We start from the raw sequence: 12,988 nt of genomic DNA, 5'->3' as shown, positions 1-12,988 counted from the left end.
CAACGGAACCCTGCAAACTTGGAAAAGTAAACGAAATATTAAACACACTAACCTCGGCTGAGGACTACCTCTTTCAACTTCATTATTTACAACTATTTGCCGAACAGTATAAATTCACTTAATAATATTATGAAACGTATGTAATTGTGTTCAAAACAAAACAAAAAATCGTAGACACAGTTTATAAACTTTGACAGTGACAGCTAGCCAGTGCTGCCAATCTACTAGTGCAATATGTAAAAGGGCTAGCATGATCACCAAAATGATCTAGAAAATATACGACTTGCGCATGTTGTGGCAACCAAAAAGTAAGTTTATTAGAAAATGGCAATTGCTACTCATGAATGGAGATCAAAAATTTGCACCAATATTTATTACAAAATTTTCCCCTTTCTCTACTGACTAATTCATCCTCCAGACTATATTTGCAAGTATCAGTGCGTGAGTGCGATCCAGCCTCGTTTGGCCGTTCATTAGATGGTGTGGACGCACCATTTAATTGTTAATTGTCTGTGGTAAGGCAAACAACTGTCAATGCCAAAATATTATCCTATCTGTGCTATTCCTCCATTTCCGAGGAGAGGCGGTCGTTGTTTTTCTTGGGTCATTTTTCTGCTTATTTGAGTGTTTTCAATCGGCTTATTATTCACAATGAATACGTTTATACTGCTTATTTGTGTAGAAAATGCATAGTTAATTAATATTAGGTATCGCATTTTAAAATAAATACAATGCCTCCAATAAACTCTAAGGGGAAGAGTAGCGGCGCAGAGTACGAGGTAAATATTGTTTAATTTAATGACTTAACTCTGAATTATTTAACGTTTAGAAAGTTCGATTTATATATTATGCATAAGAAAGATTAGTTTTATACATAATGTTATATAATTGTGTTCTCAATCTTCCCATGATGTAGGGTGTGTTCTGTCGGTGAAAGTAGTGCCGGGTTTTGTTAGAACAGTAAAAATCTATTGTTTATATTTAATAAACAAACACGTTTGTGTTACGTACACTTATTCATATACTAGCAAATTTGTGTTCCCAATAAGAATTATGAATAAGAAATCTTATTTGTTCTAAATACATATTAAAATATGAAAAGTATTTTACATAATATTTAATTATAGAATATTGTAAATAGGATTAGAGAAACCTGTTTAGTGTTTTTGGTTAAGCATTTCCGTGTTGGATATCATAACAAGCAAAGTAGGTACACAATTTTTCTCTATATCAAAACAAATCTTTGTGTGATATTATTTTTATTAAAAAATAAATAATGGAACACGTTTTATGAATTGTTTCAGAACATCATAGCCAAGAAATGCACAGCATTGGACTTTGAGAGCTATATTCAAGAAAACAAGACTCTGCTTCTGAATGACCCTCTTAGAGACATTCTTTTATACCCATCTGATGATGTTTCTGTAAGTATGCAACATGAACCTATACTTATCATCATCTTCCTCGCATTGTCCCGGCATTTTGCCACGGCTCATGGGAGCCTGGGGACTAGGGTTGACAACCATACTATATAATATAGTACTGTACTATATGTTGGCTATCTGTACTATATACTTTTGGAATAATATATAGTACGCTAAAATACTATATTTCCGATAAAACGTATATGGGTTCTTCTTCGTGTTAGGGGCTATAATATAAGGCTCCAAAGCCTATGTATCACTGTGACCATCCCTGATCTATTGTGATCGCCACCTATGACAACTCTCTCAACTTTAATTATGTGTTTATGTGTTAGCGTTATCCTTCTAAGCAATGGGCATTGAAAGTCTAGCACCTAATGACCTAACTCAAAAACTCAAATTACACATTTACCAAAAGAGAAGTTTGCCCACTGCAACACTCTTTTGTGTTCGAATATGTGTTATCTTGTAGCATATATTTATTCACCCCCTTATTCATAAACATTTACTAAAGTTGACAAGCCGATAATAATTGTTCGTCCCTTTCCATCATACCTATACATCGGAAAGGGACAAACAATTATTATTGGCTTGTCAACTTTAGTAAACATTTATGAATAAGGGGGTTAGACTTTGTAGCACAAAGAAAGAAAAAGGTAGTAATCTCTCAACCATATAACTCACACAGTCAACCATACAATGAAAACTTAATCTTGACATTAACACTTTGTGGGCTTTTCATGCTATCCTTTGCAATTCACACATGCTCCCGAGATTTATAAAATGTATTCTAACGATCCTTTCTCATACAGTTCTCTATGGAGGTCTCATTTCCTCACCAATTAAACATTTTATCTGGACTAGAACTTATATTAGACCAGTGGTGGGCAAAGTACCTACGACCCGCAGGGCAGATCCGACCACGAAAGGGTTTTAAAAAAATTAAATAAATAAATAATTAAAGTTTTATTTTCAGGCATCATGTACAGTAAATAGTAGAGATGCACCGGATATCCGGTTACTATCCGGTATCCGGCCTATCCGGCCACTATTTTACTATCCGGCCGGATACCGGATAGTGACCTTCTATCCGGCCGGATACCGGATAGTAGCATTGCTTGATTTCGGAGTAAACAAATTGGATTTAAGAAACAGTCACGGTCATAATCGTACTTGTTTATTATTTTAAAACAATTTAATCATTCCACTGACTTGCACGCGCACTCATTTCGAACCTAGAAATGAGTCCGCGCGAACATTTACTAGGAAACAGGTCAAACCTGCAGAATGCGCACCTGAAAAACCGAAATGTTGGTATAGTTCCGCCGGCCGAATATCCGGCGGCCGGATACCGGATATTCGGCCAGTGTCTAGGCCGGATATCCGGTATCCGGCCAAACAACTATCCGTTGCATCTCTAGTAAATAGTACACCCATATCAAACTAAATATAAAAACTTAAAAGTAAAATAAACTAAAAGCAAAGTAAAACAAGTTAAATAGTTAATTGTTACTATTTTTTGTTTCCGTTTCAATGTACTGAAAGCCAGTGCCTAAACATGTTACATGTAATGTTGCGGTACACCTATTGTGGTTTTGTCCGGCCCGCAGCTGGATCTTCAAAAAAATGTGTATATGAATATGATATGATAAAAATGTATTCAGCAATATGCAGCAATACGATAAAAATGTATTTTTGCTGTAAACCTTGAGAACTTCTGGACTTCTTTCAAGTCCTCATGAGTTTTCCTCATGAGGGAAATTGCCCACCACTGTATTAGACAGAATTAGTGGTACTAAGCAATAATATTGTTATTATTACATCCAATAGTAAGTTAAGCCAGCCTTTATAATCCACAGAGTGTGGTCCTCCCACGCCGCTGGCGAACAGTTACAACAGCGGTGCCTGACGTGAGGACTGCCTCCACTTGCCCTCTGCTTACTCGTCAGGCCTTGCTCAGCTATGCTTCCAGTTGGAATCTTATACACTTCAAGTACAATAGTTATTCGGGCACATATCTCAATTTACCCAGGTAAGTACTACTAACTTAGGGGTCATCCATTACTTACGTCACACGTGATGTGACATGTTGTGACATGGGGGAGGGGGGAGTCACAAACATTGTGACTTCATTTTAACCACATCAGTAACCGAAAATTTATTTATATTTTTTTATTCGCTGTACATTTAAATAATGAGGTTTTGGAAGTAGGTAATTTTCGTTCCTAATTGGTTTTGTGTTATAAAATTACTAATATTTCTTTTACCAAAAATATTTTTTTATTAAAAAAATAATGCCGAGTTAGTATTGTCGATTTCGTTGAAAACAAAATTGCCTAAAATGTGACGTCACACCAGGTGGGGAGGGATTTGCAAAATGTGACCAAGTGTGACAAGGAAGGGGGGAGGGGTCAAAAACCTAGAAAATTTTGTGACGTAATTAATGGATGATCCCTTAACAGCATTTTCTGTACACTATAGCAAAATTGGTTCAATGGAACTCTTTACAAAATTACATTGTGTGACATTTATTTTTTGCACTTTGACTATGTTGCTGCTTTGCATTTTGTAGCCTTTGTAGTTTGTACCTACCTGACAAAGCTTTTTATCATTACTTCGAAGCGGTGGTGGCCGAGTGGATACGACATCCGACTTTCAATCCGGAGGTCGCGGGTTCAAATCCAGGGCTATAACCGCGATAATAAAAGTTCGCAAATTGCGGGCATCTTTCTCTGTCACTCTTGTTACGCCTTCGTTGGAGTAAAAGAGAAAGATCCCCGCAATTTGCGAATTTCGGTTTTCTCGGTAGCCCCTCTGGCTCGTACCAATGAGTTTTTCGGAACTTATGTACGAAATATCATTTAATATTTACCACATTGCGAGGAAACCTGCATACATCTGTGAAGAAATTCAATGAATGTGTATGTGAAGTCCCCAATCCGCACTATAGCCCAAACCCTCTCGCCCATGAGAGGAGGTCTGTGCCCAGCAATCGGACGTATATGGGCTGAAATTATATTTTTTTCACTTGCAACCAAACAAACCTTATCTACTATACCAGGGGTCTCCAAGCCTGGCTCCCGCGGGCCGGATCAGAACGCTGTCGGCGGGCCGGATTTTAACGCTTCGTGGGCCGGGGTTTGGAGAGCCCATATGAGTACCATAGGGATAACTTATAAAGTACCTAATAGGTATCTGAAATTTGTGGTGTCAATATTATATTCACTAATTCAATATTGTATGGATAAACTGTGTAACATAATTTTATTATTAATAACAATTCAAATACAAATACTCTTTACATAGACTAGGAATCCTCTAGACCGAGTTTAGAGCAATTATTTCATGCAACCGATGATGCTTAAAATGCGGGGGTGAGCGGGACGAGGTGAGCGAAGTCCCGTGCCGTGATTGGTCCGTTCAAAGACACGGACGTCACACAAAGACACTTTCGACTCGAACATGGAGTAAAATTACCGTATGCGTGGCAGACGGGGTAGCGCTACTATGCTTAGTCTGGAGGATGTTTTGTCTGTGACACTTTATTACACACCTCAGAAGAAAACAAAATAAAACAGAAACACAATTGAATGTGTAACAATATTATATGTTATTGTAATATAATGACAGTTTGTAATCATGTTAAATGGTATTATGATTCAAAACAATATGCAGTTGGAAAGCAAATTGTTTTCAATGGAGCTGGATTGATACACATACAGTGGCGGATTTGCAGTTTTTGCCGCCCTAGGCCCCAGGCCCTGTAGCGGCCCCATTCTGAGCACCTATCATATTACCATTTTGAGTTAAGTATTTCTTGTTATCATCATCGAATTTCTTGTCACAATTTGCCGTCCTAGGCCCGGGCCTACTTATTGGCCTTAGGGCAAATCCGCCACTGTACAGTCGCCATCAGATATATCGGAGCGGTCAAGGTGCTCACAAATATCTAAACACGCCTCTATTGTCAAGGCGTTAGAGCGCGTGTTCAGATATTGTGAACACCTTGGCCGCTCCGATATATCTGATGTCGACTGTACACAGTATAATTGTTATAAATCCACAGTAATGTAGGAGTATTACAAGCTTAACACGGCAAGTATCGAATAATTAGCTATGATTGAATGAAACCACAACAGAAGAGCTCATTAGCACCACAATTAACATAACATTTCATGGTCATGAGAGCAGGCAACTGTTCTAACTCTAGTATACTTGTCAAGGTCGGCTGTATATCTGATCTGTGACTCATTTCCCATTAATTGCATGAAAAAAGTACAATAAACAAGTTTTTGTTCCTAAATAGTTTCAAGTTCAAAATTAGAACATTATTAGAATAGTACTTAGATGCGATTACGCCGGCGATGGCGGGATGAACTTAAGACTCCTTTTTGAAGGAGTGGCCAGACATAGGATCGGAAAGAGATCTGTGGAGAAATTGGGGGAGGCCTTTGCCCAGCAGTGGGACACGTAAGGCTCCAAATAATAATAATAAATGGCCCTGACCACCGGCAGCTTGGGCCCTGCCCCGCTGCTGGCGGCACCCTAGGTTAGGTTTTTTATAATGTGTTTATACTTATTTTTTGTTGTTTTTTATGTGTTTTTGTATTTTACTTTTATATTCATGTTATAAATGACCTAGCCTAAGAAGAAAAATAAATAAATAGTACTTAGATAATTTACAAAGTTTCGTTCGTAAATCTTGAACGCTGCTAATCCATTCTCAGGCACATAAATGTTTTTTATTCACGTTACTTGACCGCAGCGAGCTACGTTATTTGACCGCAGGTTAACGTCACAGTTTTTTTAATTCAGAAATGGCATGTATACTAAAAGAGATTCGTCTTTCCGGTAAAATAACAATTTAGCAATAGCATGTTAGTTTGACCAACAGATCCATATAGGTACTGAGGGCCAACCGCCGACATAGAACAATAGAAAATCGTTATAACTCGAACATGCAAGAGAGAAGAGGCAAAATTCGATTTAACGATGTTGGCGGTAGGCCCTCTGTTCAGTGTCCAACCCTGACCTAAAATCCTGAATACATTTTTAACTACAATCAACATGTAAAAAGTAGGTAGGTATAGTTACGTTTTCAGCATTATGCATTTTTTTTAATTTTCACGAAATTCACACAAGTATGGAACCACGACCGCAAAATTACGCTCGAAACGTCGGGGGCAATAAAAAGAGACGCGATTAAGTTCCTTTTTTAATTAATGATAATGTGTTAAAATCAGCTTGTCGAGGTTTAATAAACTTTAAACATTCTCAGGAATGCGGTCATCAACATTTCTAAGAATGTAAGAAATTTGAAGAACAATCATTTTAATGAAAAATGTCCATACGGCGCAAATTACCTGCTATTACAAATATAATGTTAGAAAAAACCCTCGTATCTTGCTGTACTCATTCACTTGACCTTGTTAATGCAACAATTAAGAGTCAACAGGAGTGGTCATTTCTCCATAAAAACGTACTCGACTGTTTCCTCCGTGAGTTTTGATGCTAGAGCAATGATTTTTTCAACGCAGATTAATATTGTCAATATCTGTGTCGGACCGTTTTGCTTTTTTTGATATTTTTGTTTTTTTAAGGCGCTAGAGCCCTTAAAAAATGGCCAAAATGGCCTCATTGACTACGCCGTAATGAGAGGCGTTACTACGCCTCATTCAACGCTCGGACACAGATTATTTCACAATCATTTAGATTTCCAAATTTGGTTACGATTGGTTAAGTTTTGGAGGAGGAAACAGTCGAGTACGAAACCTCGATTTTCGAGATTTTTACGCAGGTTTTTTCGCCTCAACCTTATCGCACTAGTTTTAAGAGCCGCTTCCGTTAGCGAGACGGGTATATTTACCTAAAATATATATAACTCAGCTCCTGTTTCGTCTTTCAGACCAATAGATAACAAATTAATAGAAGAAATATACGACATAGACGCTGAAACAGAAAGCGACAATGAAGCTCAACCAGCCAAAGTGGACATTGGCACCAAAGAAGGCTATCTGCTCAAGGGACCCGAAATCGGCTCAGACAGAATATTCAGCAATCTTGCTTCAAAATCATTCAAAAAACGCTATTGCTCAATGGTCAGAGAAGCTGATGGTGCATACATTCTCGAGGTGTATAAAGATGAAAAGAAAACGGATGCGAAGCTCACTATCGTCATGGATTTTTGCTCCGACGTTGTCAAAGTAAGTTACTTAGGTTATTCATAAAACTTTATGGGCCTGATTTAGTTAAATTATGTTTTACCCCTTTCTTACAAATGAATAAGTCAAAATGACAGATAAAGACAAACGATTATTAGCTAATCGAGGTTTGTAGCGCGTTTATGAACAAGGGGGTAAGTCTTGTTTGAGGTGTTAGGAAAGTGTTCACTTCTAGAATTTCTTGGCATATGCATACAGAACGCTTACTGGTGTCTACTGGTTTCTTGGTCAATGATACGTCCTTGCACGTCTCACGTGTGCCTCGCAGGTTTTTTTTTTAATAGTTGAAAGAATACGGTAACACAAGGCTAAGTGTACTAGTCGTAAAAGTAGTCGCAAAGGTCGTACGGTCGCAAAAAAACTCGTTAGAAAGATACATTAACGTGCATTAATGTATGTATGTTATTCGGCGCCATGTAATTAGTGTCATAGATACAAATAATTCTTTGTAATCGACCTTATCTAAAGTAAAGATTTGTATTACGAAATTTTTTCTATTTCCAGAACCCAAAGCGTGGTCGTCACTGTTTCGAGCTACGTATGTCCGGAGGAAAAGGTTACACGTTCTCGGCTGATAATGAGGAGGAAATGAATGAGTGGATAACCGCATTTAATGCGGCTTTGAAGAAGAACCAGGATTGCCCAGAAATCAACCAGGATGAGGCACTAGATAAAGGTATTTTGTATAAACTACACATACCGTTTTATACAGGATAAACTAGGTGCGTCTACGCTAGGCGAGCCGAGTACGAGCCGAACACAATTCGTCTAATGTGGACCGACTTACAAGCCACGAACGAGCGCGCTGCGAGCGTTTCGTTCGTGCTCGGCTGCGTTCCGCCAGTTGTCGGTTTTTTGACGAACACAAAAGGTGCGTCTAGGCTAGGCGAGTCGAACACAATTCGTCTAATGTGGACCGACTTACAAGCCACAAACGAGCGCGCTGCGAGCGTTTCGTTCCGCCAGTTGTCGGTTTTTTGACGAACACAGGGATTTGCTTCGCGCTCGCAGTGCGCTCGTGGACGTGTTCGTTGTACGTCCACACTTGACGCCGCGAACGACGAAGCCGAGAACGGCTCCGCTCGGTCCATCTAGCGTAGACGCACCTTAAGTATGATTACTGCTGTAAGAGGTACAATCAGCTGTAAATTCGCTACGGTATTAACACTTTGACCTCCATAGACGTCAACTGACGCACGCGGCTACAGTCCAATATCAACCTTCGTGCATTGTGACAACACACGATAGGCGTGGCGTTCAAAGGGTTAACACGCTAGTACGGTACAGAGCACGGTGCACGGCCTTAGAGCTAATTTAGACGGTGCGAGAACTCGCATGCGAGTTTCATTACATTGCGCTATTTAATTGGTCGATTGCATTGTTGTAACCTCAATAGCCCGCAATGTAACTAAAATCGCATGCGAGTTCGCGCGGAGTCTAAAAGAACGCTTATTGAGTAACTTGGCTATGGGGTTCAATTTGGTGTAAAGTTGTCCTATAATGTTTATTTACCTAATTTATAACATTCCTCAGTCTCAAAATTATTTAAAAAGGAACTGTCGGTATTCTACGAATTGAAAATAGTGACTACAGAGAACAATTCGTGACTACTTTGAATAAAACTTTTATCTTGTTCTGTCAATAAAAATAAAATGCGGTAATTATGTATGATATGCATACAGAGTTACTAGTGCTACTAAAACTAGTGCCTACGCCAAATCATGGCATTAGTTGTCAAGCGGACCCCAGGCTCCCAAGAGCCGTGGCAAAATGCCGGGATAACGCCAGGAAGAAGAAGATGCATACAGAGTTACTGCGTTTTAACTTTGAGTAGCAGTGCGAGATACGAAATTTTTTAAAAGTAGTGACGAATTACCAACAAAACCAACATCATTCCCATAAATAAACTTTACTAAATGAATACACTTAAAAGCATCTAAAACGGCTACTCTGTTTAGTGTTCTTATCGCGTAATACATTAGTTTCCCGAAGGACGCCGATAATACACAAATGAACAATAAGCCCGTAGCTGCGCTAATCAAATCGGGTGCTTTATAAATGTTAAAATAATTTCGACGAATTTTCCAACATAATAATAAGGTTTTATAATTAAATAAATACTCGGATTACTCGGGCAGGCGTGGCTCACTTCGCGATTTCGTCGCTTTGCTACAGGTAGCTAAAAGTACATCCGTTCCGCCCCAATTTTGGAGAAAGCCATAAGCCGCGCGTGGCGCTGTCGCCACCTAGCGGCCATATATGTGCTGATCGTAACAGACGCGTTTTGTTAGAGAGTAAGTCTTCTGTACCTAGTACTATTATTTATTCTGTGACTCGGGTCCGTCCGCAATCGAAATTTCTCTCTTGCATTTTCGGATACGCCATAGAGAGGCAAATATGTATACGAAAGTACAAAATGCTTAGTCCATAATAACTAATATAATACGATAATAATATATAGTATAAAATATCAGTTCAACACTGCTTGCAGGGGATATAGATTATCTACAATCTGCAAGCAGTGATGGGTAATTCTATTACATTTAAATTGTCATAACATAACAATACTACGTGCCCCATATGCGTAATGAGTATTTCTCTTTGCACTTGGCCATCCATACCCATGAATACCTATTGTTTATTATAGACCCATGAATACCTATTCTTTAGTATTGTATTTATTATATTGTGTAGTTAAAAAAACCGGGCAAGTGCGAGTCGGACTCGCGCACGAAGGGTTCCGTACCATAAAGCAAAAAAAAACGGAAAAAAATGCAAAAAGAAAACGGTCACCCATCCAAAGTACTGACCATGCCCGACGTTGCTTAACTTTGGTCAAAAATCACGTTTGCTGTATGGGAGCCCCACTTAAATCTTTATTTTATTCTGTTTTTAGTATTTGTTGTTATAGCGGCAACAGAAATACATCATCTGTGAAAATTTCAACTGTCTAGCTATCACGGTTCGTGAGATACAGCCTGGTGACAGACAGACGGACGGACGGACGGACAGCGAAGTCTTAGTAATAGGGTCCCGTTTACCCTTTGGGTACGGAACCCTAAAAAAATTAACGCTGAAGCTGTAATATTTGCCTCGTGCTCTAGAGGAATTTACATGTTATTGTCAAGTTTTTCCGCTTTTTCCTCGTGGCCAAGTCTAAGTTTGCTAATTACTTCCAGTATTACCAATGAGGAATAAGTTTCCTCCTGATTAACCCGCTTATCATACTTTTCAAGCCTCATTTAGACGGTGTGAGAACTCGCATGCGAGTTTCATTACATTGCGGTATTTGATTGGTCGATTGCATTGTTGTAACCTCAATGGCCCGCAATGTAACTAAAATCGCATGCGAGTTCGCGCGGAGTCTAAAAGAACGCTTATTGAGTAACTTGGCTATGGGGTTCAATTTGGTGTAAAGTTGTCCTATAATGTTTATTTACCTAATTTATAACATTCCTCAGTCTCAAAATTATTTAAAAAGGAACTGTCGGTATTCTACGAATTGAAAATAGTGACTACAGAGAACAATTCGTGACTACTTTGAAAAAAACTTTTATCTTGTTCTGTCAATAAAAATAAAAATAGGATAGTAATGTAGTAGTATGAATAGGATGTAACCTCAATGTAACTAAAGTCGCATACGAGTTTGTGCGCCATCTAAATCTGCCCTTATTTACACAGTCATCTTTCCCCAACCACCTAAACTATAAAATACGTACTGAAAATAACTAAAAAAAAACGAGATAAATATGTAGGCATTATTCGAAAAGGCCCTTACTCATTTGCAACATAAAGAACCTTCCTAAACTGAGCAAATGCAGTGTTTTATGGAAGACCTACGAATATCAACTGTGTTTACAGACGCAGATGTGTCACTGACAGCAGAACCGCCACCTCCAACCTACGGAACACTGAAAGGCCTCGAGCACAGCATGAACCCGCTCCTGATGCGGTACTCCAGAGAGACGGACATGTCCATAGCGGCGGCGCGCAACGAGTGTCGCGCTAACATATTCAGAATGCCGTATAAGCGGACGCCCTCGCCTGAACCACAGCTGGAACCGTTCAAGTAAGATTTTTTTTTACTTTTGTTAACTTTATTCAAATTCCAAGAACAGCTAAAAAATATCAGGCGCTGATCAAAGTACTTGATCACCAGCTGTCGTATAATGCACCACTTTATAGACAGCTGAATATTTTTGTTTAAGATAGGCCCCGTGCATGAACTATAGGGGGCAGCATTGGAGCTGTCAGATTTTTGGCGGGACGCGTAAATGTGTCGATTGTGCTTACGATGTAGCCTACAAGATGGCAGAACCTACTATGCACCAGGAAACGTACCGGGGTCTCTATTGGTTCCCATAATTTTTTTGTTCCGATTTATTCAGTCCATAACGTTTTCCATCATAATTTTTATTAATCATATTGTCAATAGTCATAAATTTTAACAATATAAATTGCAGTTCCGATTTTTGCAGGTCATTATTATTGTTAGTCATAAAATTTGTTACTCATAATATTAAAAGTCCAGAAGGTATAACATTACATAATGTTGAAGGCAATAAACTTGCTTATAATAATCGTTGTAAGGTCTTTTATCGCAGGTTATAATGGTAAGTAGGGGCTCTATTGCATTCCCTAAATTTTAAGTTACGATTTTGTTTTCGTTCATCTCGTTCATCGAACGTTTTCCATCATAATTTTTACTAGTCATATTGTCAATAGTTATAAAATCAAACAAAACAAATTGCATGCTTCTCTACCTTGGCTTACTGATTTCCCTTTTTTATTTCTTATTTTTCATGTAGTTTATTAAGCCATTTCGTCCCGCGAACGAGTCGACGGAGCCCCGCTTCGCGGGGCTCCTAGTTCCGCTCTGAGGGACACAAGGTAACTATCGAACCTACCTGAGGAAACAGATTTTTTATTGTTTGGTTTACTGATTTCCCGCCATTTCTTATTTTTCATGTACCTTATTAAGCCATTTCGTCCCGCCAATGAGTCGACGGAGCCCCGCTTCGCGGGGCTCCTATTTCCGCTCTGAGGGACACAAGGTAACTAACGAACCTACCTGAGGAAACAGATTTCATTTTTCTTTATATGAAGGATGTCATTAAAAATGGTCCTTTGTTTGACATAATTATTGAAAGTCATAATGTTTAATATTATAGCTCCTAAATATTAGAATATAAGAGGATATCATTTTCTGACTATCGAAATTCGAAACAGTAAGTTTATGGGAAACAAAGAGATGACATTAAAACGATATGATTAACGACCATTAGTCCGATAAAATATTCTGAATAATTATTGATATACCTTTGAATGTTATACTCAACAATT

The 12,988-nt window shown here is 38.6% G+C and overlaps 1 protein-coding gene across 1 annotated transcript in view; it reads left to right on the top strand.

Annotated features, from left to right (window-relative positions):
* The first annotated feature begins 549 nt into the window (after positions 1 to 549).
* The window catches only part of LOC134663591 (dedicator of cytokinesis protein 9), a 91,820-nt gene continuing 79,381 nt past the window's right edge, over positions 550 to 12,988 (top strand). The window contains exons 1-6 of the mRNA XM_063519997.1: positions 550 to 779; positions 1,305 to 1,424; positions 3,284 to 3,456; positions 7,330 to 7,627; positions 8,150 to 8,321; positions 11,507 to 11,714. Of these exons, the coding sequence (XP_063376067.1) occupies positions 732 to 779; positions 1,305 to 1,424; positions 3,284 to 3,456; positions 7,330 to 7,627; positions 8,150 to 8,321; positions 11,507 to 11,714 (1,019 nt within the window). The 5' untranslated portion in view covers positions 550 to 731. The remainder of the gene's footprint in view (positions 780 to 1,304; positions 1,425 to 3,283; positions 3,457 to 7,329; positions 7,628 to 8,149; positions 8,322 to 11,506; positions 11,715 to 12,988) is intronic.

This window comes from Cydia fagiglandana, chromosome 4, assembly GCF_963556715.1.
Source record: "Cydia fagiglandana chromosome 4, ilCydFagi1.1, whole genome shotgun sequence".
Lineage (NCBI taxonomy): Eukaryota > Metazoa > Arthropoda > Insecta > Lepidoptera > Tortricidae > Cydia > Cydia fagiglandana.
This window is presented reverse-complemented; position numbering and strand designations above follow the sequence as displayed.